The 25,958-nt window shown below is 57.7% G+C and overlaps 1 protein-coding gene and 1 long non-coding RNA gene across 18 annotated transcripts; one reads left to right on the top strand and one right to left on the bottom strand.

Moving 5' to 3' along the window:
• Nucleotides 1-2,194: 2,194 nt before the first annotated feature.
• TAF6 (TATA-box binding protein associated factor 6) lies at nt 2,195-24,409 on the top strand. Of its 16 annotated transcripts, XR_009276363.1 has the most exons (18): nt 2,196-2,528; nt 3,052-3,138; nt 6,225-6,378; nt 8,256-8,312; nt 8,415-8,534; nt 9,718-9,860; nt 10,973-11,050; nt 12,353-12,454; nt 14,574-14,756; nt 16,506-16,580; nt 18,287-18,412; nt 19,899-20,042; nt 20,202-20,231; nt 21,621-21,839; nt 23,202-23,683; nt 23,970-24,000; nt 24,225-24,335; nt 24,379-24,409. XR_009276363.1 is itself a non-coding variant. In XM_058828434.1 (16 exons), the coding sequence occupies exons 1-15, from the start codon at nt 2,373-2,375 to the stop codon at nt 23,598-23,600; spliced, it is 2,073 nt and encodes a 690-aa protein (XP_058684417.1). In that variant the 5' UTR covers nt 2,196-2,372; the 3' UTR covers nt 23,601-23,643; nt 23,684-23,988. The 16 variants fall into 16 exon arrangements, 9 of the variants coding, with proteins under 9 accessions (XP_058684421.1, XP_058684417.1, XP_058684420.1 ...); XR_009276358.1 differs by lacking the exons at nt 23,970-24,000; nt 24,379-24,409 and having other exon boundaries at nt 23,202-23,969; nt 24,265-24,304; XR_009276362.1 differs by lacking the exons at nt 23,970-24,000; nt 24,225-24,335; nt 24,379-24,409 and adding an exon at nt 24,072-24,137 and having other exon boundaries at nt 23,202-23,694.
• Nucleotides 24,410-24,579: 170 nt separating this feature from the next.
• Nucleotides 24,580-25,146, bottom strand: LOC131574062 (uncharacterized). Of its 2 annotated transcripts, none has more exons than XR_009276366.1 (3): nt 24,848-25,146; nt 24,714-24,785; nt 24,580-24,652 (listed from the first exon to the last, which is right to left on the bottom strand). It is a non-coding gene; the product is annotated as an uncharacterized LOC131574062 (long non-coding RNA). The 2 variants fall into 2 exon arrangements; XR_009276367.1 differs by having other exon boundaries at nt 24,970-25,146.
• Nucleotides 25,147-25,958: the final 812 nt, after the last annotated feature.

Below are 25,958 nucleotides of genomic sequence, written 5' to 3'. Positions count from 1 at the left end.
TGGGGGTTTGGGGGGGATTTGAGAGGGCTTAAAGGGGTTAAAGGGGGTGTGAAAGGGTGTGGAAGGGGGTTTGGGGGGGATTTGAGGGGGATTTGGGGGGTTTGAAGGGGATTTGGGGGGGTTAAAGGGGGTTTGGGGGGGATTTGAGAGGTGTGGAAGGGGTTAAAGAGGGTGTGAAAGGGGTTTGGGGGGTTTGGGGGGTGTGAAAGGGTTTGAAGGGGATTTGGGGGGGTTAAAGGGAATTTGGGGGGTTAAAGGGGATTTGGGGGGATTTGAGAGGTGTGGAAGGGGTTAAAGGGGGTGTGAAAGGGTGTGAAGGGGATTTGGGGGAGTTAAAGGGGATTTGGGGGGGTTAAAGGGGATTTGGGGGGGATTTGGGGGGTTTGAAGGGGATTTGGGGGAGTTAAAGGGGGTTTGGGGGGGTTAAAGGAGGTTTGGGGGGGATTGGGGGGGGTTAAAGGGGATTTGGGGGGGTTAAAGGAGGTTTGGGGGGGTTAAAGGGGGTTTTGGGGGGGGTTAAAGGGGGTTTGGGGGGATTTGGGGGGGTTAAAGGGGATTTGGGGGGGTTAAAGGGGGTTTGAAGGGGGTTTGGGGGGGCTTTGAGGGGGATTTGGGGGAGTTGAAAGGGTTAAAGGGGGTTTGGGGGAATTTGGGGGGGTGTGAAGGGGGTTTGAAGGGGGTTTGGGGGGGTTTGAAGGGGGTTTGGGGGGAATTGGGGGGGTATGAAAGGGTTTGAAGGGGATTTGGGGGGGGTTAAAGGGAATTTGGGGGGATTTGGGGGGGTTTGGGGGGGGATTTGAGGGGGGATTTGGGGGAGTTGAAAGGGTTAAAGGGGGTTTGGGGGATTTGGGGGGATTTGAGGTGGGTTAAAGGGGTTAAAGGGGGTTTGGGGGGGGTTAAAGGGGGTTTAAATGGGGTTTGGGGGGATTTGGGGGGGTGTGAAGGGGGTTTGAAGGGGGTTTGGAGGGTTTGGGGGGGATTTGGGGGGGTTTGAAGGGGGTTTTGGGGAGGTTAAGGGGATTTGAGGGGATTTGAGGGGGGTTAAAGGGGGTTTGAAGGGGGCTTGGGGGGATTTGGGGGGGTTAAAGGGGGTTTGAGGGGGTTTGGGGGGTGTGAAAGGGGTTTAAAGGGGGTTTAGAAAGATTTAAAGGGTATTTAGGGGGTGTCTGGGGGAATTCGAGGGGATTTGGGGTAGTTTTTGGGAGTTTGAGGCAGCTTTGGGGGTGGTTTTGGGGTTCTGAGGGGGTCTGAGGGGGTTTTGGGGCGGTTTTTCAGGGTTTGAGGGGGTTTTGGGGCGGTTTTTCAGGGTCTGAGGGAGTTTTGGGGCGGTTTTTCAGGGTCTGAGGGGGTTTTGGGGCAGTTTTTCAGGGTTTGAGGGGGTTTTGGGGCGGTTTTTCAGGGTCTGAGGGGGTTTTGGGGCGGTTTTTCAGGGTTTGAGGGAGTTTTGGGGCGGTTTTTCAGGGTTTGAGGGGGTTTTGGGGCGGTTTTTCAGGGTCCGAGGGGGTTTTGGGGGGTCCTTAGGGTGTTTTGAGGGGGTTTAGGGGAAGTTTGAGGGGGTCTGGGGGTGTTTGGGGGGGTCTGAGAGGTTTTTTTGGGGAGGGGGCGATGGCCGGAGCGTCCTGTGGGGGAGGGGGGGAAATCAAACTGTTGGAGACCCCCCCTTCTCCTCCCAATGGTCTCCCCCATTCCCCCCCCATTCTTCTCAATGGTTTCCCCCATTCCCCGCAAGGACCCCCCCATTTTCCCTCAGTGGACTCCCCCATTCTCTCTCCAATGGCCTCCCCCGTTTCACCAATGATGCCCCCACTGTCCCCAACTGTTCCCCCGCAATGTCCCCCTCAATGTCCCCTCAGTGTCCCCTCAATGTCCCCCCAATCCCCCCCCGTTCTCCCTCATGGTTCCCCCCGCTCCCCCCCATCCTCCCTCATTGGTCTCCCCCAACTCCGTTACCCCGCGCGCCTCCAGCCCGCGCATGCGCCGTACGCCCCGAGCCCCGCCTCCCTTTCCCGCCTCTTTACAGGTCCTGGCAGGGCGGTAGTGACCCGCATTTACCGCCACCTCCCGCGCCTTCTACAAACCCAGATTTACCCTCGTATCGCGCTGGCATATCGCGATAATCATTGTCGCAGGTGTCTTCAGGCAATGTGATGGCGATTCACCCCCGGTTTTTTATGCAAAACCGGCGCCGTCCAGGACCCTCGGCGGCGGGAGGCGGGGCGCTAAGATGGCGGCGGGGCTGAGGGGCCGCGCCAAGATGGCGGCGGCCGGGGCCGCCTGAGGAGCAGCCGGCGCTCCCCGCGCTCCCCCTGCGGCCCCGCCGCCCCTTTTGGGGGGGTCCCCCCGGCTTCGGGGGGCTCGGGGAGAGCGCGGAGATGGCGGAGGAGAAGAAGCTGAAGCTGAGCCACACGCTGCTGCCCGCCGAGTCCATGAAGGTGATGGCGGAGGCCATGGGGGTGGCGGGGGTCCCTGAGGAGACGTGCCAGCTGCTGGCGGAGGAGGCGAGCTACCGCCTCAAGGAGGTGGCGCAGGTGAGGGGGAGACCCCCAGATTTGGGGGGTGCAGGAGGTGGGAATGGGCAGGGGGAGACCCCAAGATTGGGGGACTGGGACCTCCTTAGAGCTCAAACTTTCCCCTCAAAAATCTCCTGAGCTCCATCATTCCCCTCCAAATCCCCCTTTTCCCCTCAATTTCCCATTCTGGAGCCTCTTTTTCCTCTCGAAACCCTCCCCAAACCTCCATTTCACCCCTTAATTCATCCCAAAATCTCCCTTTCCCCCCTTTTTTTCCATCATAAACGCCCTTTCCTCTCCAAATTGCTCCCCAAGTCCTTTTCCCCCCATTTTCCCATCCTAAACCTCTTTTTCATCCCTTTCCCCCACCACTTTCCTAATTTAAAACGCTTTTCCCCTTCTTTTCTCCTGTTTTTTTGACCCTTTTTCCCTCAAATCCACCCCAATTCCTTCTTGAATCCCCTTTTTTTCCCCCAAATCCCCTCCCAAATCTCTTTTTTCCCCCCGAATTTGTCTCTAAAATCTCTTTTTTTCCCCACAGGACGCTCTCAAGTTCATGCACATGGGGAAGAGACGGAAACTCACGACCGGGGACGTGGATTTCGCCCTAAAACTGAAAAATGTGGAGGTAAAACTCCCCCAAAATTGAGGGAATTGCCCTCAAAATCGATGTGAACGCCCCAGAATTGAGGGAACCCCCTAAAATCAAGGGGAACTTTGCAAAAATTGGAGGAAATCCCCCCAAAAATTGAGAAAAATCCATGGTAAATGGAGGGAAATCCCTTCAAAACCCAGAGAAATGCTTCCAAATCCAAAGAAACCTCCCCAAAATTGAGGGGAACACCCCAAAATTGAGGGAAATTTCCCCAGAAATGGAGGGAGACACCCCCAAATCCAAGGAAATCCCCCCAAAACTGAGGGAAAACCTCTCAAATTGAGAGAAATCCCCCAAAATGGAGGGAAAACCTCTCCCAAATTGCAGAAACCCCTCCAAAATCCAAGGAAATTCCCTCAGAATTGAGGGAAATTCCCACAAAATCAATGAAAAACCTCCCAAACCTGAGGGAAACTGCCCAAAAATGAGGGAAATTCCCACAAAACTGAGGGAAAACCTCCCAAAATTGAGGGAAAACCTCCCAAAATTGAGAAAAATCCCACAAAAACAAAGGAAAAACCTCCCAAAATTGAGGAAAATTCCCACAAAATTGAGGGAAAAACTCTCAAAATTGATGAAAATTCCCATGAAACTGGGGGAAAACCTTCGAAAATAGAGAGAAATTCCCACAAAATTGGGGGAAAAACTCCTAAATTTGAGGGAAACTCCCCCAAAACTGAGGGAAACGCTCTCAAAATTGAGGGAAATTCCCACAAAACTGAGGGAAAACCTCCTAAATGTGAGTAAAAACTCGCCCAAAACTGAGGGGAAACCACCCAAAATTGTGGGAAATTCCCGCAAAGTTGAGGGAAAACCTCCTAAATGTGAGGGAAACTCCCCCAAAACTGAGGGAAACACCCTCAAAATTGAGGGAAATTCCCACAAAACTGAGGGAAAACCTCCCAAAACTGAGGGAAACTCCCACAAAATCCAGGAAAATGCAGGGAAATGCTCCTGAAACGCCCCTGATTCCGGATTTTTGCCCTTTCCCAGCCCCTGTACGGGTTCCACGCCCAGGAATTCATCCTGAGGGAAAAACCTCCCAAAACTGAGGGGAAACTGCCCAAAAATGAGGGAAATTCCCATGAAACTGAGGGGAAACTCCCCCCAAAACTGAGGGAAATTCCCACAAAATCCAGGAAAACCCCCCAAAATGCAGGGAAACGCTCCAGAAACGCCCCTAATTCCCAATTTTTGCCGTTTCCCAGCCCCTGTACGGGTTCCACGCCCAGGAGTTCATCCTGAGGGAAAAACCTCCCAAAACTGAGGGGGAACTGCCCAAAATTGAGGGAAATTCCCACAAAACCCAGGAAAACCTCCCAGACCTGAGGGAAACTCGCCCAAAACTGAGGGAAGCACTCTCAAAATTGAGGGAAATTCCCACAAAACTGAGGGAAAATCTCCCAAAATTGAGGGGAAACTGCCCAAAAATGAGGGAAATTCCCACAAAATTGAGGGAAAACCTCCTAAATCTGAGTAAAAACTCACCCAAAACTGAGGGGAAACCACCCAAAATTGAGGGAAATTCCCCCAAACCTGAGGGAAAACCTCCCAAAATTGAGAGGGAGCTGCCCAAAATTGAGGGAAATTCCCATGAAACGGAGGGAAAACCTCCTAAATCTGAGTAAAAACTCGCCCAAAACTGAGGGGAAACCACCCAAAATTGTGGGAAATTCCCGCAAAATTGAGGGAAAAACTCCTAAATCTGAGGGAAACTCCCCCAAAACTGAGGGAAACTCCCAAAATTGAGGGGGAACTGCCCAAAAATGAGGGAAATTCCCCCAAAACTGAGGGAAAACCTCCTAAATCTGAGTAAAAACTCACCCAAAACTGAGGGGAAACCACCCAAAATTGAGGGAAATTCCTGCAAAATTGAGGGGAAAACTCCTAAATGTGAGGGAAACTCCCCCAAAACTGAGGGAAACACTCTCAAAATTGAGGGAAATTCCCACAAAACTGAGGGAAACTCCCAAAATTGAGGGAAATTCCCACAAAACCCAGGAAAACCTCCCAGACCTGAGGGAAACTCGCCCAAAACTGAGGGAAACACCCTCAAAATTGATGAAAATTCCCACAAAACTGAGGAAAAACCTCCCAAAACTGAGGGAAATTCCCACAAAATCCAGGAAAACCCCCCAAAATGTAGGGAAACGCTCCTGAAATGCCCCTGATTGCGGATTTTTGCCGTTTCCCAGCCCCTTTACGGGTTCCACGCCCAGGAGTTCATCCTGAGGGAAAAACCTCCCAAAACTGAGGGGAAACTGCCCAAAAATGAGGGAAATTCCCATGAAACTGAGGGAAAACCTCCTAAATGTGAGGGAAACTCCCCCAAAACTGAGGGAAACACTCTCAAAATTGATGAAAATTCCCACAAAACTGAGGATAATCCTCCCAAAATTGAGGGAAATTCCCACAAAACTGAGGAAAAACCTCCCAAGATTGAGGGAAATTCCCCCAAACCTGAGGGAAAACCTCCCAAAATTGAGAGGGAACTGCCCAAAAATGAGGGAAATTCCCACAAAACTGAGGGAAAACCTTCTAAATCTGAGTAAAAACTCGCCCAAAACTGAGGGGAAACCACCCAAAATTGAGGGAAATTCCTGCAAAATTGAGGGAAAAACTCCTAAATCTGAGGGAAACTCCCCCAAAACTGAGGGAAACACCCTCAAAATTGATGAAAATTCCCACAAAACTGAGGGAAAACCTCCCAAGATTGAGGGAGATTCCCACAAAGCTGAGGGAAAAACTCCCAAACCAGAGGGAAACTGCCCAAAAATGAGGGAAATTCCCACAAAATTGTGGAAAAACCTCCCAAAATTGAGGGAAATTCCCACAAAACTGAGGGAAAATCTCCCAAAACTGAGGGGAAACTGCCCAAAAATGAGGGAAATTCCCACAAAATTGAGGCAAAAACTCCTAAATGTGAGGGAAACTCCCCCAAAACTGAGGAAAAACCTTCGAAAATAGAGGGAAATTCCCATAAAATTGAGGAAAACCCCCCAAAATGCAGGGAAACGCTCCAGAAATGCCCCTAATTCCCAATTTTTGCCGTTTCCCAGCCCCTGTACGGGTTCCACGCCCAGGAGTTCATCCCGTTCCGCTTTGCCAGCGGCGGCGGGCGGGAATTGTATTTTTATGAGGAAAAAGAAGTGGATTTGAGCGACATCATCAACACCCCCCTGCCCAGGGTGCCCCTGGACGTCTGCCTCAAGGGTGGGGACGGGAGCTGGGGGGGATTTGGGGGGAATTTGGGGGGATTTGGGAATTCTGGGGGGAATTTGGGAATTCTGGGGGGGATTTGGGAATTCTGGGGGGAATTTGGGGGGATTCTGCTGGAATTTGGGGGGATTTGAGGGGATTTGGGAATGTGGGAGGGAGTTTTGGGGGGATTTGAGGGGATTTGGGAATTCTGGGGGCAATTTGAGGGGATTTGGGAGGATTTAGGAATTCTGGAGGGAGTTTGGGCGGGATTTGGGGAGATTTTGGGGGAGTTTGGGGGGGATTTGGGGAGGTTTTGGGGGAATTTTGGGGGATTTGGGAATGTGGGAGCGAGTTTTGGGGGGATTTGGAGGGATTTGGGAATTCTGGAGGGAGTTTAGGGGGGATTTGGGGAGATTTTGGGGGAATTTGGGAATGTGGGAGCAAGTTTTGGGGTGATTTGGGAATTCTGGGGGGAATTTGGGAATTCTGGGGGGAATTTGAGGGGATTTGGGAATTCTGGGGGGAATTTAGGGGGGATTTGGGAATTCTGGGGGGAATTTGGGAATTCTGGGGGGAATTTGGGGGTGATTTGGGAATTCTGGGGGGAATTTGGGGAGATTCTGGCGGAATTTGGGGGGATTTGAGGGGATTTGGGAACGTGGGAGGGAGTTTTGGGGGGATTTGGTGAGATTTTGGGGGAATTTGGGGGGATTAGAGGGGATTTGGGAATTCTGGGGGAATTTGAGGGGATTTGGGAATTCTGGGGGGAATTTGGGGGGGATTTGGGAATTCTGGGGGGGATTTGGGGGGGGATTTGGGAATTCTGGGGGGAATTTGGGGGGATTTGGGAATTCTGGGGGAATTTGGGGGGATTTGGGAATTCTGGGGGGAATTTGGGGAGATTCTGGCGGAATTTGGGGGGATTTGAGGGGATTTGGGAATGTGGGAGGGAGTTTTGGGGGGATTTGGGAATTCTGGAGGGAGTTTAGGGGGAATTTGAGGGGATTTGGGAATTCTGGGGGCAATTTGAGGGGATTTGAGGGGATTTAGGAATTCTGGAGGGAGTTTGGGGGGCATTTGGGGAGATTTTGGGGGAGTTTGGGGGGGATTTGGGGAGGTTTTGGGGGAATTTTGGGGGATTTGGGAATGTGGGAGCGAGTTTTGGGGGGATTTGGGAATTCTGGAGGGAGTTTAGGGGGGATTTGGGGAGATTTTGGGGGAATTTGGGGGGAATTTGGGGAGATTTTGTGGGATTTGGGAATGTGGGAGCAAGTTTTGGGGGGATTTGGGAATTCTGGGGGGAATTGGGGGATTTGGGAATTCTGGAGGGAGTTTTGGGGGATTTGGGGGGATTTGAGGGGATTTGGGGGGATTTGGGAATGTGGGAGGAAGTTTTGGGGGATTTGGGAATTCTGGGGGGAATTTGAGGGGATTTGGGAATTCTGGAGGGAATTTGGGGAGATTTTGGGGGAATTTGGGAGGATTTCGGGGGATTTGGGAATGTGGGAGGAAGTTTTAGGGGGATTTGGGAATCTTGGAGGGAGTTTAAGAGGATTTGGGGAGATTTTGGGGAATTTGAAAGGTGTTTTGGGGGGATTTGGGGATTTTGGAGGGGGATTTGGGGGGATTTGGGGGGATTTTGAAGGGATTTGGGGGGCTGGAGTGAGTTCTGAGTGAGATTTGTGGCGCCGCAGGGCGAATCTGTGGGGTCGGAGGTGGAATTTGAGAATTCTGGGGGGGATTTTTGGGCTGATTTCGGGGAATTTGTGGGGTTCAGCGCGGGGTCTTCTCGAGGCTGGGGTGGGGATTTGGGGGGGATTTGGGGGATCCTGGAGCAGATTTTGGGGTGATTCCAGCCTGATCTCCCCCGTTTTTGGGGTCCCCCCCAGCCCACTGGCTCAGCATCGAGGGGGTGCAGCCGGCCATCCCCGAAAATCCCCCGCCAGGTGCGTCACCCCAAAAATCCCCCCAAATTCCTCCCCTTCCCCCCCCCCCCCGTTTTGGGGAGGTTTTGGGGACCCCCTGACCCCGTTGTGGTGCCCCCCAAGCCCCCAAGGAGCAGCAGAAAGCCGAGGCCACCGAACCCCTGAAATCGGCCAAGCCCGGCCAGGAGGACGAGGGGACCCCGAAATCCAAAGGGCCGGGAGGGGCCGGGGGCGACGGAAAAGGTGGGAATGGGGGATTGGGGGGGATTTTGGGGGGGGATTTGGGGAGTTTGGGGGGAATTTTGGGAGGTTTGAGGGGGATTTGGGGGAATTTGGGGGGTGTGAGGGGGATTTGGGGGAGTTTGGGGGGGATTTGGGGAGGTTTGGGGAGGTTTCATGGGGATTTGGGGGGATTGGAGGGGGGTTTGGGGTGGTTTGGGGGGAATTTGGGGTGGTTTGGGGGGGATTTGGGGTGGTTTGGGGAGGTTTCATGGGGATTTGGGGGGATTGGAGGGGGGTTTGGGGGGGATTTGGGTTGGTTTGGGGGGATTTAAGGGGAATTTGGGAGATTTGGGGGGAATTTGGGGGAATTTGGGAGATTTGGGGGGATCTAAGGGGAATTTGGGGGGGATTTGGGGTGGTTTGGGGGGATTTGGGGGTTTGAGGGGGATTTGGGGGGGTTTTGGGAGATTTGGAGGTATGTAAGGGGAATTTGGGGGATTTGGGGGGATTTTGGGGGGTTTGAGGGGGATTTGGGGAGGTTTGGGGGGATTTTGGGAGATTTGGGGGGATCTAAGGGGAATTTGGGAGACTTGGGGGGGATTTGGGGTGGTTTGAGGTGGATTTGGGGTGGTTTAAAGGGAGATTTGGGGGGGTTTGGGGTTTGGAGAGGGGTTTTGGGTTGGTTTGGGGGAATTTGAGGTGGTTTGAGAGGGATTTGGGGTGGTTTGAAGGGGATGTGAGAGATTTTGGGTGGTTTGAGGGGGATTTTGGGGTGGCTTGGGGGGATTTTGGGAGATTTTGGGTGGTTTGAAGGGGATGTGAGGGATTTTGGATGGTTTGAGGGGGATTTGTGGGGGTTTGGGGGGATTTGGGGTGGCTTAGGGGGATTTTGGGAGATTTGGGGTGGTTTGGGGTGGTTTAAGGGGTGATTTGGGAAATTTGGGGTGGTTTAAGGGGGATTTTGGTCCATCTGGGGGGAATTTGGGGTGACTTAAGGGAGTTAAAGAGAGTTTTGGGGGTCTGGAGGAGATTTTGGGTGGTTTGGGGGGGATTCTGAGAGATTTAGGGTGGGAATTCAGAGAAATTTGAAGGAGAATTTTTGGGGTTTTGGGGCATTTCGGAGGTTTGGGGAGATCAGGGGGGTTTAGGGGCGTCAGTGAGATTTTTGGGGGGGTTCAGTGATATTTTGGGGTGCCCCAAAAAGGGAAGGAGAAGAAGCCCCCGATGCTGGAGGGGCCCCCCCTGCGGCTGAAGCCGCGCAGCGTCCACGAGCTGTCGGTGGAGCAGCAGCTCTACTACAAGGAGATCACCGAGGCTTGTGTGGGCTCCTGTGAGGCCAAACGGGCTGTGAGTCACCCCAAAATCACCCCAAAAACACCCCCAAAACACCCCAAAAACACCCCAAAAACCTGCAGTGTCCAGAACATTCCATAAGCCACGAAATCCCCACAAAATCCCCCAAATCTGCTGCAAAACCACCCCAAAAATTCCCCCAGAACCACCCCAAAAATGCCTCCAAAAATCCCTCAAAACCACCCCAAAAATCACCCCCAAAATCCCCCCAAAAACACCCCAAAAACACCCCAAAAGCACCCGAAAAATCACCCCCAAAATCCCCCCAAAACCACCCCAAAATCACCCCCAAAACACCCCAAAATCACCCCAAAAACCTGCAGTGTCCAGAACCTTCCATAGGCCACGAAATCCCCGCAAAATCCCCCAAATCTGCTGCAAAACCACCCCAAAATCCCCCCAAACCACCCCAGAAACACCCCAAAAATCACCCCCAAAATCCCCCCAAAACCACCCCAAAATCCCCCCAAAACCACCCCAAAAACACCCCAAAAACCTGCAGTGTCCAGAACCTTCCGTAGGCCCCAAAATCCCCACAAAATCCCCACGAAATCCCCACGAAATCCCCCAAATCTGCTGCAAAACCACCCCAAAATCCCCCCAAACCACCCCAAAAATGCCTCCAAAAATCTCTCAAAACCACCCCAAAAATCACCCCCAAAAACACCCCAAAAACACCCCAAAATCACCCCAAAATCACCCCAAAACCACCCCAAAAAATCCCTCAAAACCACCCCAAAACCACCCCAAAAATGCCCCAAAAAATCTCTCAAAATGACACCAAAATACCCCTAAATACCCCAAAATCACCCCAAACCACCCAAAAAATGCCCCCAAAGCCCCCAAAACCACAAAATGTCCCCAAATCCCCCCATAATTCTCCAAAACTACCCCAAAAATCCCTCAAAACCACCCCGAAATGTCCCTAAATCCCCCCCAAGCCACCCTAAAATCCCCCAAAACCACCCCAAAATTCCCCAAAATCCCCCAAAACCACCCAAAAAATGCCCCAAAAATCCCTCAAAAAATGTCCAAAAATCCCCAAAATGTCCCAAAATGCCCCAAAATGCCCCAAAATGCCCCAAAATGCCGCAATGTCCCCGCAGGAGGCCCTGCAGAGCATCGCCACCGACCCCGGCCTGTACCAGATGCTGCCGCGCTTCAGCACCTTCATCTCCGAGGGGGTGAGGGAGCCCAAAATCCCGGGAATTCGCCCCAAAATCCTGCCCCAAAATCCCGGGAATCTGCCCCAAAATCCTGCCCCAAAATCCCGGGAATCAGCCCCAAAATCCTCCCCCAAAATCCCGGGAATCCGCCCCAAAATCCTGCCCCAAAATCCTGCCCCAAAATCCTGCCCCAAAATCCCGGGAATCTGCCCCAAAATCCTGCCCCAAAATCCCGGGAATCCGCCCCAAAATCCTGCCCCAAAATCCTGCCCCAAAATCCCGGGAATCCACCCCAAAATCCTGCCCCAAAATCCCGGGAATCTGCCCCAAAATCCTGCCCCAAAATCCCGGGAATCCGCCCCAAAATCCCGGGAATCCGCCCCAAAATCCTGCCCCAAAATCCCGGGAATCCGCCCCAAAATCCTGCCCCAAAATCCTGGGAATCTGCCCCAAAATCCTGCCCCAAAATCCTGCCCCAAAATCCTGCCCCAAAACCCCGGGAATCCGCCCCAAAATCCTGCCCCAAAATCCCGGGAATTCGCCCCAAAATCCTGCCCTGAAATCCTGGGAATCCGCCCCAAAATCCTGCCCCAAAATCCTGGGAATCTGCCCCAAAATCCTGCCCCAAAATCCCGGGAATCTGCCCCAAAATCCTGCCCCAAAATCCCTGTGAGTGTCCCCAGGTGTCCCCAGGTGTCCCCAGGTGTCCCCAGGTGTCCCCATGTCACCTGTCGCTGTTCCCAGGTGTCCCCAGGTGTCCCCAGGTGTGACCCCAGGTGTCCCCAGGTGTCCCCAGGTGTCCCCATGTCACCTGTCGCTGTCCCCAGGTGTCCCCATTGTCACCTGTCGCTGTCCCCAGGTGTCCCCAGGTGTGTCCCCAGGTGTCCCCGGTGTCCCCAGGTGTCCCCATTGTCACCTGTCGCTGTCCCCAGGTGTCCCCAGGTGTCTCCATGTCACCTGTCACTGTCCCCAGGTGTCCCCAGGTGTGTCCCCAGGTGTCCCCAGGTGTGTCCCCATGTCACCTGTTGCTGTCCCCAGGTGTCCCCAGGTGTGTCCCCAGCTGTCCCCAGCTGTCCCCAGGTGTGTCCCCATGTCACCTGTCGCTGTCCCCAGGTGTCCCCAGGTGTGTCCCCAGCTGTCCCCAGCTGTCCCCAGGTGTCCCCATGTCACCTGTCGCTGTCCCCAGGTGTCCCCAGCTGTCCCCAGGTGTCCCCATGTCACCTGTCGCTGTCCCCAGGTGTCCCCAGGTGTCCCCAGGTGTCCCCATTGTCACCTGTCGCTGTCCCCAGGTGTCCCCATGTCACCTGTTGCTGTCCCCAGGTGCGGGTGAACGTGGTGCAGAACAATCTGGCGCTGCTCATTTACCTGATGAGGATGGTGAAGGCGCTGATGGACAACCCCACGCTGTACCTGGAGAAATACGTGAGTGTCACCTGTGTCACCTGGGTGTCACCTGTGTGTCACCTGTGTCACCCCCTGTGTCACCTGTGTCACCTGTGTGTCACCTGTGTGTCACCTGTGTGTCACCTGTGTCACCTGTGTGTCACCTGTGTCACCTGTGTCACCTGTGTGTCACCTGTGTCACCTCCTGTGTCACCTCCTGTCACCTGTGTCTCACCTGTGTCTCACCTGTGTGTCACCTGTGTCACCTCCTGTGTCACCCCTGTCACCTGTCCCTGATGGACAACCCCACGCTGTACCTGGAGAAATACCTGAGTGTCACCTGTGTGTCACCTGTGTGTCACCTGTGTCACCTGTGTCACCTCCTGTGTCACCTGTGTCACCCCTGTGTCACCTCCTGTGTCACCTCCTGTGTCACCTGTGTCACCCCCTGTGTCACCTGTGTCGCCTCCTGTGTCACCTGTGTCACCTGTGTCACCTCCTGTGTCACCTCCTGTGTCACCTGTGTCACCTGTGTCACCTCCTGTGTCACCCCTGTCACCTCTGTCCTCACCTGTCCCTGATGGACAACCCCACGCTGTACCTGGAGAAATACGTGAGTGTCACCTGTGTCACCTGTGTGTCACCTGTGTCACCTGTGTCACCTGTCTCACCTGTCTCTCAGCTGTCCCCCAGCTGCATGAGGTGATCCCGGTGGTGATGACACCTGTCTATGTCTCACCTGTATCTCACCTGTCCATATCTCACCTGTCCATATCTCACCTGTCCATATCTCACCTGTCCATATCTCACCTGTCCATATCTCACCTGTCTACCTGTATCTCAGCTGTATCTCACCTGTATCTCACCTGTCCATGTCTCACCTGTATCTCACCTGCCCATGTCTCACCTGTATCTCACCTGTCTCACCTGTATCTCACCTGTATCTCACCTGTATCTCACCTGTCCATGTCTCACTTGTATCTCACCTGTCTCACCTGTATCTCACCTGTATCTCACCTGTCTCATCTGTCCATATCTCACCTGTCTCACCTGTCTCTCACCTGTCAGCTCCACGAGCTGATCCCCGCTGTCATGACACCTGTATCTCACCTGTCTCCCACCTGTATCTCACCTGTATCTCACCTGTCTCTCACCTGTCAGCTCCATGAGCTGATCCCGGCCGTCATGACACCTGTCTCACCTGTCTCTCACCTGTATCTCACCTGTCCATATCTCACCTGTCCCCAGCTGCACGAGCTGATTCCCGCAGTCATGACACCTGTCTCACCTGTCTCACCTGTCTCACCTGTCTCTCACCTGTCCCCAGCTCCACAAGCTGATCCCGGCTGTCATGACACCTGTGTCACCTGTGTCTCACCTGTGTCACCTGTATCTCACCTGTCTCTCACCTGTCAGCTCCACGAGCTGATCCCGGCTGTCATGACACCTGTATCTCACCTGTATCTCACCTGTCTCACCTGTCTGTCTCACCTGTCCCCAGCTGCACGAGCTGATCCCCGCCGTCATGACACCTGTATCTCACCTGTATCTCACCTGTGTCTCACCTGTATCTCACCTGTCTCACCTGTCTCACCTGTCCCCAGCTCCACGAGCTGATCCCCGCTGTCATGACACCTGTCTCACCTGTCTCACCTGTATCTCACCTGTCCATATCTCACCTGTCAGCTCCACGAGCTGATCCCCGCAGTCATGACACCTGTCTCACCTGTCCATATCTCAGCTGTCTCACCTGTCTCACCTGTCTCACCTGTCCATATCTCACCTGTCAGCTCCACGAGCTGATCCCCGCAGTCATGACACCTGTATCTCACCTGTATCTCACCTGTCTCACCTGTCTCACCTGTATCTCACCTGTATCTCACCTGTCTCACCTGTCTCACCTGTCTCACCTGTCCCCAGCTCCACGAGCTGATCCCTGCAGTCATGACACCTGTCCATATCTCACCTGTCTCACCTGTCTCACCTGTCCCCAGCTCCACGAGCTGATCCCTGCAGTCATGACACCTGTCCATATCTCACCTGTCTCACCTGTCTCACCTGTCTCTCACCTGTCAGCTCCATGAGCTGATCCCGGCAGTCATGACACCTGTATCACCTGTCTCACCTGTATCTCACCTGTCCATATCTCACCTGTCAGCTGCACGAGCTGATCCCGGCCGTCATGACGTGCATCGTGAGCCGCCAGCTCTGCCTGCGCCCCGACGTCGACAACCACTGGGCCCTGCGGGACTTCGCTGCACGGCTGGTGGCACAGGTGTGCAAGAACTTCAGCACCACCACCAACAACATCCAGTCCCGCATCACCAAAACCTTCACCAAGGTGAGTCTGGGTCAGGGGTCAGGTGTGGGGTCAGGGGTCAGGGTTTGGGGTCAGGGCTGGTGGCACAGGTGTGCAAGAACTTCAGCACCACCACCAACAACATCCAGTCCCGCATCACCAAAACCTTCACCAAGGTGAGTCAGGGTCAGGGGTCAGGTGTGGGGTCAGGGGTCAGGGTTTGGGGTCAGGGGTCAGGGTTTGGGGTCAGGGTTTGGGGTCAGGGCTGGTGGCACAGGTGTGCAAGAACTTCAGCACCACCACCAACAACATCCAGTCCCGCATCACCAAAACCTTCACCAAGGTGAGTCTGGGCTCAGGGGTCAGGGTTTGGGGTCAGGGGTCAGGGTTTGGGGTCAGGGGTCAGGGTTTGGGGTCAGGGTTTGGGGTCAGGGCTGGTGGCACAGGTGTGCAAGAACTTCAGCACCACCACCAACAACATCCAGTCCCGCATCACCAAAACCTTCACCAAGGTGAGTCTGGGCTCAGGGGTCAGGGTTTGGGGTCAGGGGTCAGGGTTTGGGGTCAGGGTCAGGGTCAGGGTCAGGGTTTGGGGTCAGGGGTCAGGGTTTGGGGTCAGGGTCAGGGTCAGGGTCAGGGTTTGGGGTCAGGGGTCAGGGTTTGGGGTCAGGGTCAGGGTCAGGGTCAGGGTTTGGGGTCAGGGGTCAGGGTTTGGGGTCAGGGTCAGGGTCAGGGTCAGGGTTTGGGGTCAGGGTTTGGGGTCAGGGTTTGGGGTCAGGGTCAGGTTTGGGGTCAGGGTTTGGGGTCAGGGCTGGTGGCACAGGTGTGCAAGAACTTCAGCACCACCACCAACAACATCCAGTCCCGCATCACCAAAACCTTCACCAAGGTGAGTCTGGGCTCAGGGGTCAGGGTTTGTGGTCAGGGGTCAGGGTTTGGGGTCAGGGTTTGGGGTCAGGGTTTGGGGTCAGGGTCAGGGTTTGGGGTCAGGGTTTGGGGTCAGGGTTTGGGGTCAGGGTCAGGTTTGGGGTCAGGGTTTGGGGTCAGGGCTGGTGGCACAGGTGTGCAAGAACTTCAGCACCACCACCAACAACATCCAGTCCCGCATCACCAAAACCTTCACCAAGGTGGGTCAGGGTCAGGGGTCAGGGTTTGGGGTCAGGGTTTGGGGTCAGGGGTCAGGTTTGGGGTCAGGGTTTGGGGTCAGGGCTGGTGGCACAGGTGTGCAAGAACTTCAGCACCACCACCAACAACATCCAGTCCCGCATCACCAAAACCTTCACCAAGGTGAGTCTGGGTCAGGGGTCAGGGTTTGGGGTCAGGGTTTGGGGTCAGGGTCAGGGTTTGGGGTCAGGGGTCAGGTTTGGGGTCAGGTTTGGGGTCAGGTTTGGGGTCAGGGCTGGTGGCACAGGTGTGCAAGAACTTCAGCACCACCACCAACAACATCCAGTCCCGCATCACCAAAACCTTCACCAAGGTGAGTCTGGGCTCAGGGGTCAGGGTTTGGGGTCAGGGGTCAGGGTTTGGGGTCAGGGTTTGGGGTCAGGGTTTGGGGTCAGGGTTTGGGGTCAGGGGTCAGGGTTTGGGGTCAGGGTTTGGGGTCAGGGTTTGGGGTCAGGGTCAGGGTTTGGGGTCAGGGTTTGGGGTCAGGGTTTGGGGTCAGGGTTTGGGGTCAGGGTCAGTCTGTGTGTCACCGTGTGTCACCGTGTGTCATTGTGTGTCATTGTGTCACTGTCACCGTGTGTCACCGTGTGTCACTGTATTTGTCACCGCGTGTCACCGTGTCCCCAGAGCTGGGTGGATGACAAGACCCCCTGGACCACGCGCTACGGCTCCATCGCGGGACTGGCTGAGCTGGGCCACGACGTGAGTGACACCTGGGGACACCTGTGACACCTGGGGGGACGTGGGGACACCTGGGGACACCTGGGGACACACCTGGGGGGACATGGGGACACCTGGGGGGACATGGGGACACACCTGGGGACACACCTGGGGACACACCTGGGGACACCTGGGGACACACCTGGGGACACCTGGGGGGACATGGGGACACCTGGGGGGACATGGGGACACCTGGGGACACCTGGGGACACCTGGGGACACACCTGGGGACACCTGGGGGGACATGGGGACACCTGGGACACACCTGGGGACACCTGGGGGGACATGGGGACACCTGGGGACACACCTGGGGACAGCTGGGGACACCTGGGGGACACCTGGGGACAGCTGGGGATACCTGGGACACACCTGGGGACACCTGTGACACCTGGGGGGACATGGGGACACCTGGGACACCTGGGGACACCTGAGACACACCTGGGGACAGCTGGGGGGACATGGGGACACCTGGGGACACCTGGGACACCTGGGGACACACCTGGGGGGACATGGGGACGCCTGGGACCCAGTCTAGAACCCGATCTAGAACCGAGTCTAGAACCTCTAGAACAATCTAGAACCTGCTCTAGAACCTCTAGAACCGATCTAGAACTGCCTAGAACCTCTAGAACGTTCTGGAACCGAGTCTAGAACCGAGTCTAGAACCTCTAGAACCCAGTCTAGAACAGTCTGGAACCCACCTGGAACACACCTGGGGACACCTGGGGGGACAGGGACACACCTGGGGACAGCTGGGGGGACAGGGACACACCTGGGGACAGCTGGGGACACCTGGGGACACCTGGGGACACCTGGGGACACCTATGACACCTCCTGTACCACCTCTGTGTCCCCTTCTCATTGTCCCCTGCTGTCCCCTGTGCCACCCATTCCCCAATGTCCCCAATGTCCCCAGCTGTCCCCCCCAATGTCCCCCTGGTGTCCCCAGATATCCCTCAGTGTCCCCCGATGTCCCCGATGTCCCCAAGATGTCCCCTGGTGTCCCCAGGTGATCAAGACGCTGATCCTGCCCCATGGTGTCCCTGTGTCCCCCAGTGTCCCCAAGGTGTCCCCAGTGATGTCCCCAATGTCCCCCTGGTGTCCCCAAGGTGTCCCCAATGTCCCCAATGATGTCCCCAATGTCCCCAATGATGTCCCCAATGTCCCCATTGTCCTTCAATGTCCCCAATGATGTCCCCAGTGATGTCCCCAATGTCCCCAATGTCCCCTAGTGTCTCCAAGGTGTCCCAAATGTCCCCAAGGTGTCTCCAATGATGTCCCAAACATCCCCAATGTCCCCAACGTCCCCAGGTGATCAGTGACCCCATGGTGTCACTGTGTCCCCACGTCCCCCAATGTCCCCCCAGTGTCCCCAAGGTGTCCCCAATGTCTCCAATGATGTCCCCAATGTCCTTCAATGTCCACAGTGATGTCCCCAATGTCCCCAATGATGTCCCCAATGATGTCCCCAGGTGATCAAGACGCTGATCCTGCCCCATGGTGTCCCCATGTCCCCCAGTGTCCCCAAGGTGTCCCAAATGATGTCCCCAGTGTCCCCAGGTGATCAAGACGCTGATCCTGCCCCATGGTGTCCCTGCAGTGTCCCCACGTCCCCCAATGTCCCCCAGTGTCCCCAAGGTGTCCCCAATGTCCCCAATGTCCTTCAATGTCCCCAACGATGTCCCCAGGTGATCAAGACGCTGATCCTGCCGCGGCTGCCGGCCGAGGGCGAGCGCGTGCGGAACATTCTGGAAGGGCCGGTGGTGAGCACCATCGACCGCATCGGAGCCGACCACGTGCAGAGCCTGCTGCTGGTCAGTGGGGACATCAATGGGGACATGGGGGGGACAGGGGGACAATGGGGACATGGGGGGACAATGGGGACATTGGGGACAGTGGGGACATTGGGAGGATTGGGGACATTGGGGGACAATGGGGACATTGAGGGGACAATGGGGACACTGAGGGGACAATGGGGACATGGGGGGACATTGGGGACATTGGGGACATTGGGGGGATTGGGGACATTGGGGACATTGGGGACATTGGGGGACAATGGGGACATTGGGGACATTGGGGACACTGGGGACATTGGGGACATGGGGGGACATTGGGGACATTGGGGGACACTGGGGACACTGGGGACATTGGGGACATTGGGGACATTGGGGGGATTGGGGACATTGGGGGACATTGGGGACATTGGGGACATTGGGGACATTGGGGACACTGGGGACATTGGGGGGATTGGGGACATTGGGGACATTGGGGACATTGGGGACACTGGGGACATTGGGGACATGGGGGGACATTGGGGACATTGGGGGACACTGGGGACACTGGGGACATTGGGGACATTGGGGACATTGGGGGGATTGGGGACATTGGGGGACAATGGGGACACTGGGGACATTGGGGGACATTGGGGACATTGGGGGACATTGGGGACAATGGGGACACTGGGGGACATTGGGGACATTGGGGACATTGGGGACAGTGGGGACATTGGGGACAGTGGAGACAGGAGGGGGACATTGGGGACATTGGGGACACTGGGGACACTGGGGACATTGGGGACATTGGGGGACAGAGGGGACATTGGGGACATGGGGACATCGGGGACACTGGGGACAGCGGGGGGACATGGGGGATATGGGGACAGCGGGGACATCAAGGGGATTGGGGACACAGGGACATGGGGACATTTGGGACAGCTTGGGGACACATAGGGGAAGCTGTGTCCCCATGTCCCCAGTGTCACTCTGATGTCCCCAATGTCCCCAATGTCCCCACAGAAGCACTGTGCCCCCGTGCTGGTGCTGTCCCCAGTGATGTCCCCATGTCCCCAATGTCACTCTAATGTCCCCACAGAAGCACTGTGCCCCCGTGCTGGGGCTGTCCCCAGTGATGTCCCCATGTCCCCAGTGATGTTCCCATGTCCCCCTGATGTCCCCAATGATGTCCCCAATGTCCCCATTGTCCCCACAGAAGCACTGTGCCCCCGTGCTGGGGCTGTCCCCATGTCCCCAGTGATGTCCCCATGTCCCCAGTGTCACTCTGATGTCCCCAATGTCACTCTGATGTCCCCAATGTCCCCAGTGATGTCCCCAATGTCCCCACAGAAGCACTGTGCCCCCGTGCTGGGGCTGTCCCCAGTGATGTCCCCATGTCCCCAGTGATGTCCCCATGTCCCCAATGTCACTCTGATGTCCCCACAGAAGCACTGTGCCCCCGTGCTGGGGCTGTCCCCATGTCCCCAGTGTCACTCTGATGTCCCCAATGTCCCCAATGTCCCCACAGAAGCACTGTGCCCCCGTGCTGGCCAAGGCGCGTCCCCCCCCCGACAGCCCCGAGTGTTACCGGGGGGATTTCGGGTACCTGGGGGGGCTCCTCTGCTCCCACGTGGTGAAAGCGCGGGCACAGGCGGCCCTGCAGGCCCAGCAGGTCAACAGGACCACGCTGACCATCACACAGGTGACACTGGGGACACTGGGGACACTGGGGACATTGGGGACACTGGGGACATCGGGGGGATTGGGGACACCGGGGGGATTGGGGACAATGGGGACACATCGGGCACAGGCGGCCCTGCAGGCCCAGCAGGTCAACAGGACCACCCTGACCATCACACAGGTGACACTGGGGACATTGGGGACATTGGGGACATTGGGGACACCGGGGGGATTGGGGACACCGGGGGGATTGGGGACATTGGGGGGATTGGGGACAATGGGGACACAGCGGGCACAGGCGGCCCTGCAGGCCCAGCAGGTCAACAGGACCACGCTGACCATCACACAGGTGACACTGGGGACATTGGGGACATTGGGGACATTGGGGACACTGGGGGGATCGGGGGGATTGGGGACATTGGGGACAATGGGGACAATGGGGACACAGCGGGCACAGGCGGCCCTGCAGGCCCAGCAGGTCAACAGGACCACCCTGACCATCACACAGGTGACACTGGGGACATTGGGGACATTGGGGACATTGGGGGGATTGGGGACACTGGGGACATTGGGGCACAGGTGACATTGCAGGCCCAGCAGGTGACCAGGACCACCAGCAGCCAGGTGAGCTTGGGGACACTTGGGGACATCGGTGGGGGGGGGGAGACATTGGGGACAGAGAGGGGACAGGGAGGGGACACTGGGATGGGACATTGGGGACAGGGAGGGGACACCGGGGGGGGACACTGGGATGGGACATTGGGGACATGGAGGGGACACTGGGATGGGACATTGGGGACAGGGAGGGGACACTGGGGTGGGACACTGGGGACAGGGAGGGGACACTGGTGGGGGGGGTTTGCAGCCACTGTGTCTGGGTGGCCCTGGGGACACTTGGGGACACCCTGGAGGCTCCTGCTCCAGGTGTCCCCTCTCGGGAGTTTTGTCCCCTCCTGTGTCCTGTGTGTCCCCCTGTCCTCCCTGTGATTGCTGTCCCCGTGTCCCCAGTGTCCCTAACTCTGTCCCCAATGTCCCCCTGTCCCTGTCACCACAGCCGTGCCCCGTGCTGACACTGTCCCAGTGTCCCCAATGTCCCCACTGTCCCCAATGTCCCCTGTGTCCCTGTGTCCCCAATGTCCCCATGTCCCTAACTGTCACTAACTGTCCCCAATGTCCCCACTGTCCCCAATGTCCCCAATGTCCCCATTGTCCCCATGTCCCCATCTAACTGTCCCCATTGTCCCCGCAGCCACGCCCCACGCTGATGCTGTCCCTGTGTCCCCAATGTCCCCAATGTCCCCAATCCCCCCAATGTCCCCAATGTCCCCACTGTCCCCAATGTCCCCAATGTCCCCAATGTCCCCACTGTCCCCAATGTCCCCAATGTCCCCAATGTCCCCAATGTCCCCATTGTCCCCAATGTCCCCACTGTCCCCAATGTCCCCAATGTCCCCAATGTCCCCAATGTCCCCATTGTCCCCAATGTCCCCACTGTCCCCAATGTCCCCAATGTCCCCAATGTCCCCCCAATGTCCCTGGCTGTCCCTAACTGTCCCCATTGTCCCCACAGCCGCGCCCCACGCTGACGCTGTCTCAGGCCCCGCAGGCCCCGGGGGGGCCCCCGCGCCCCCCCAGCATCATCAAGGTCCCCAGTGCCATCGCCCTGCCCGTCCCTGTCCCCGTCCCTGTCCCCACGCTGGCCTCGGGGCGCCCCGGGACCCCCACCCAGCCCTCGCCACCCCCACCCAAATTCATCGTCATGTCCTCGGCCAGCAGCGCCAGCCAGCAGGTGAGGGGACACTGGGGACACCGGGGACACTGGGGACAGTGTTGGGGACATCATTGGGGACAGTGGGGACATCACTGGGGACAGTGGGGACAGCACTGGGGACACTGGGGACATCATTGGGGACACTGGGGACATCATTGGGGACACTGGGGACAGTGTTGGGGACAGTGGAGACAGTGTTGGGGACATCATTGGGGACAGTGGGGACATCACTGGGGACACTGGGGACACTGGGGACACTGGGGACAGTGTTGGGGACATCATTGGGGACAGTGGGGACATCACTGGGGACACTGGGGACACTGGGGACAGTGTTGGGGACATCACTGGGGACAGTGGGGACATCACTGGGGACACTGGGGACAGTGTTGGGGACATCATTGGGGACTGTGGGGACATCACTGGGGACACCACTGGGGACATTGGGGACACCACTGGGGACAGTGTTGGGGACATCATTGGGGACAGTGGGGACATCACTGGGGACACTGGGGACATCATTGGGAACATTGGGGACACTGGGGACAGTGGGGACATCATTGGGGACCCTGGGGACATCACTGGGGACATTGGGGACACTGGGGACATCACTGGGGACATCATTGGGGACATTGGGGACACTGGGGACATCATGGGGACATCATGGAGACAGTGGGGACATCATTGGGGACATCATTGGGGACACTGGGAACATTGGGAATATTGGGGACATCACTGGGGACAGTGGGGACATCACTGGAGACATCCTGGGGACATTGGTGACATTGGGGATATTACTGGGGACATTGGGAGGACATTGGGGACATCATTGGGGACATCATGGGGACATTGGGGACACGGGACAGTGGGAGCAGTGGGGACATCGGGGACATCATGGGGACATCATGGGGACATCATGGAAACAGTGGGGACATCATTGGGACATTGGGGACATTGGGAGGACATTGGGGACATCATGGGGGACATCATAGGGGACAGTGGGGACATTGGGGACATCATTGGGGACCCTGGGGACATCACTGGGGACATCATTGGGGACAGTGGGGACATCGGGGACATCATGGGGACATCATGGGGACATCATTGGGACATTGGGGACATTGGGAACATTGGGAATATTGGGGACATCATTGGGGACACCATTGGGGACATTGGGGGACATTGGGGACATCGTGGGGATATTGGGGACACGGGACAGTGAGGGCATTGGGGACATCATTGGGGACATTGGGTGGGACATTGTGGGGACATCACGGGGATCAGGGACACTGGGGACACGAGTGGGACACCGCCATCAGGTGCCACCACGCAGGTGCCACCTCACAGGTGCCACCACGCCGTGTCCCCGCCGTGTCCCCACAGGTGATCACCCTGAGCACGTCCCCCGCGCCCACGGCCACCTCCCCTGTCACCACCACTGTCCCCAGCGTGCAGCCACTGGTCAAACTGGTGTCGGGTCCCGCCGTCCCCGGTGCCACCGGCGGTGCCAGCGGCGGTGCCAGCGGCGGTGCCACCAGCGCCGTGCAGAAGTACATCGTGGTGTCCCTGCCCGCCGCAGGGGACAGCAAAGGTGCCACCGCCCCCAGCGCCCCCAGCGCCCCCCACATGTCCCCAAGTGCCACCGGCGGCTCCCCGGTGGCCGCCGCGCCCAAGGCGGAGGCTGGGGACAGTCCCCAAGGGCCAGCGGCCACCGCGGCCACCCTGGGCAAAGCCAACGGGACCCCCGGGGCTGGGACACAGGAGCCAGCGGGCGGGCAGTGACACGGACAGGGACACGGACAGGGGTGGCACCGGGGTCCCCAAGGTGGCCTCAGGGTCCCCAGGGTGGCCTCAGGGTCCCCAAGGTGGCCTCAGAGTCCCCAGGGTGGCAGTGACAGGGACACGGACAGGGGTGGCACAGGGGTGGCACCAGGGTCCCCAAGGTGGCCTCAGGGTCCCCAGGGTGGCACCGGGGTCCCCAAGGTGGCCTCAAGGTCCCCAGGGTGGCAGTGACAGTGACAGGGACACGGACAGGGGTGGCACCGGGGTGGCACCGGGGTCCCCAAGGTGGCCTCAAGGTCCCCAGGGTGGCAGTGACAGTGACAGGGACACGGACAGGGGTGGCACCGGGGTGGCACCGGGGTCCCCAAGGTGGCCCTGAGGTGGCCCCAGGGTCCCCAAGGTAGCACCAGGGGTGCACCAGGGTCCCCAAGGTGGCACCAGGGTCCCCAGGGTGGTCCCGGGGTCCCCAAGGTGGCCTCAGGGTCCCCAGGGTGGCACCAGGGTCCCCAGGATGGCACCAGGGTGGTCCCGGGGTCCCCAAGGTTCCCAGAGTGTCCCCAAGGTGGCCTCAGGGTCCCCAGGGTGGCACCAGGGTGGCCCCAGGGTGGTCCCGGGATCCCCAAGGTGGCCTCAAGGTCCCCAGGGTGGCACCGGGGTCCCCAAGGTGGCCTCAGGGTCCCCAGGGTGGCCCCAGGGTGGCACCGGGGTCCCCAAGGTTCCCAGAGTGTCCCCAAGGTGGCCTCAGGGTCCCCAGGGTGGCCCCAGGGTGGTCCCCAAGGTGGCCCCAGGGTGGTCCCAGGGTCCCCAAGGTGGCACCAGGGTGGTCCCCAGGTGGTCCTGGGGTCCCCAAGGTGTCCCCAAGGTGGCCTCAGGGTCCCCAGGGTGGCACCGGAGTGGCCCCAAAGCGGCCCCAGGGTCCCCAAAGGTTCCCAGAGTGTCCCCAAGGTGGCCCCGGGGTCCCTAAGGTGGCACCGGGGTGTCCCCAAGGTGGCCCCAAGGTTCCCAGAGTGTCCCCAAGGGCAGGCAGCGTCCCCCAGGCTGGGGACAAGGGGCTGGGGGTCCCCAAAGTGTCCCCAAGGTGTCCCCAGACCCCTCTGTGGGGACAGGGGTGACCTGAGGGTCCCCAAAGTGTCCCCAAAGTGTCCCCAAAGTGTCCCTGGGTCCCTCTGTGGGGACAGGGGTGACCTGAGGGTCCCCAAAGTGTCCCCAAAGTGTCCCTGGGTCCCTCTGTGGGGACGGGAGGTGACCTGAGGGTCCCCAAAGTGTCCCCCAGTCTGGCCAGTGACCCCCAGGCTGGGGACAAGGGGCTGGGGGTCCCCAAAGTGTCCCCAAATTGTCCCTGGGTCCCTCTGGGGAGGACAGGGGTGACCTGGCTGTCCCCAAAGTGTCCCCAAAGTGTCCCCAAAATGTCCCCAAAGTGTCCCTGGGTCCCTCTGTGGGGACAGGGGGGGCCTGGCTGTCCCCAAAGTGTCCCCAAAGTGTCCCCAAATTGTCCCTGGGTCCCTCTGGGGAGGACAGGGGGGGCCTGGCTGTCCCCAAAGTGTCCCCAAAGTGTCCCCAAAGTGTCCCTGGGTCCCTCTGTGGGGACAGCGGGGACCTGGCTGTCCCCAAAGTGTCCCCAAAGTGTCCCCGCGGTGTCCCCGGGGCTGTGTGGAACTCAATAAACTCCTCCCAGTTCCTCCCAGTTCCTCCCAGTTCCTCCCAGTCCCTCCCAGTCCCTCCCAGTTCCGTGTCACGTGGTTGGGGGGAGGGGTCGCGGGGCGGGGGGAGGAGCAGCCAATGGGAGGGGGGGAGGGGCGGTGACGTCACTGGGGGGGCAGGGACACCCCCCCCTCCCCTCCCCCCACCCGGTGTCCCCTGGGTCCTTCCCCCCGCGCGGGGTCACGCTCCCAGTACAGACCAGTATGGACCAGTACGGACCAGTACAGACCAGTACAGATAGTACTGACCAGTATGGACCAGTACAGACCAGTACAGACCAGTATGGACCAGTATGGACCAGTACAGTGCTCCCAGTGCAGCCCCAGTCACTCCCAGTACAGACCCAGTCCCTTCCCAGTGCTCCCAGTACAGACCAGTATAGACCAGTATGGACCAGTACAGACCAGTACAGACCAGTACAGCCCCCCCAGTGCTCCCAGTACAGCCCCAGTCACTCCCAGTACAGACCCAGTCCCTTCCCAGTGCTCCCAGTACAGACCAGTACTGACCAGTACAGACCAGTACGGACCAGTACAGACCAGTACAGCCCCCCCAGTGCTCCCAGTACAGCCCCAGTCACTCCCAGTACAGACCCAGTCCCTTCCCAGTGCTCCCAGTACTGACCAGTACTGACCAGTACAGACCAGTATGGACCAG

The sequence above is a fragment of the Poecile atricapillus genome (genome assembly GCF_030490865.1).
Source record: "Poecile atricapillus isolate bPoeAtr1 chromosome 36 unlocalized genomic scaffold, bPoeAtr1.hap1 SUPER_36_unloc_1, whole genome shotgun sequence".
NCBI lineage: Eukaryota > Metazoa > Chordata > Aves > Passeriformes > Paridae > Poecile > Poecile atricapillus.
Note: the sequence above shows the minus strand (reverse complement) of the source record. Positions and strands in the feature narration are given on the sequence as shown.

Excerpts from the sequence above, each read along its gene's own strand:
- TAF6 (XM_058828435.1), top strand. The coding sequence starts at position 2,373 with ATGGCGGAGGAGAAGAAGCTGAAGCTGAGCCACACGCTGCTGCCCGCC. Across the intron at positions 14,757-16,505 it reads TCACCAAAACCTTCACCAAG|AGCTGGGTGGATGACAAGAC; the intron begins GTGAGTCTGGGT and ends CCGTGTCCCCAG. Across the intron at positions 20,043-20,528 it reads CGGCCCTGCAGGCCCAGCAG|GTCAACAGGACCACCCTGAC; the intron begins GTCAACAGGACC and ends CAGGCCCAGCAG.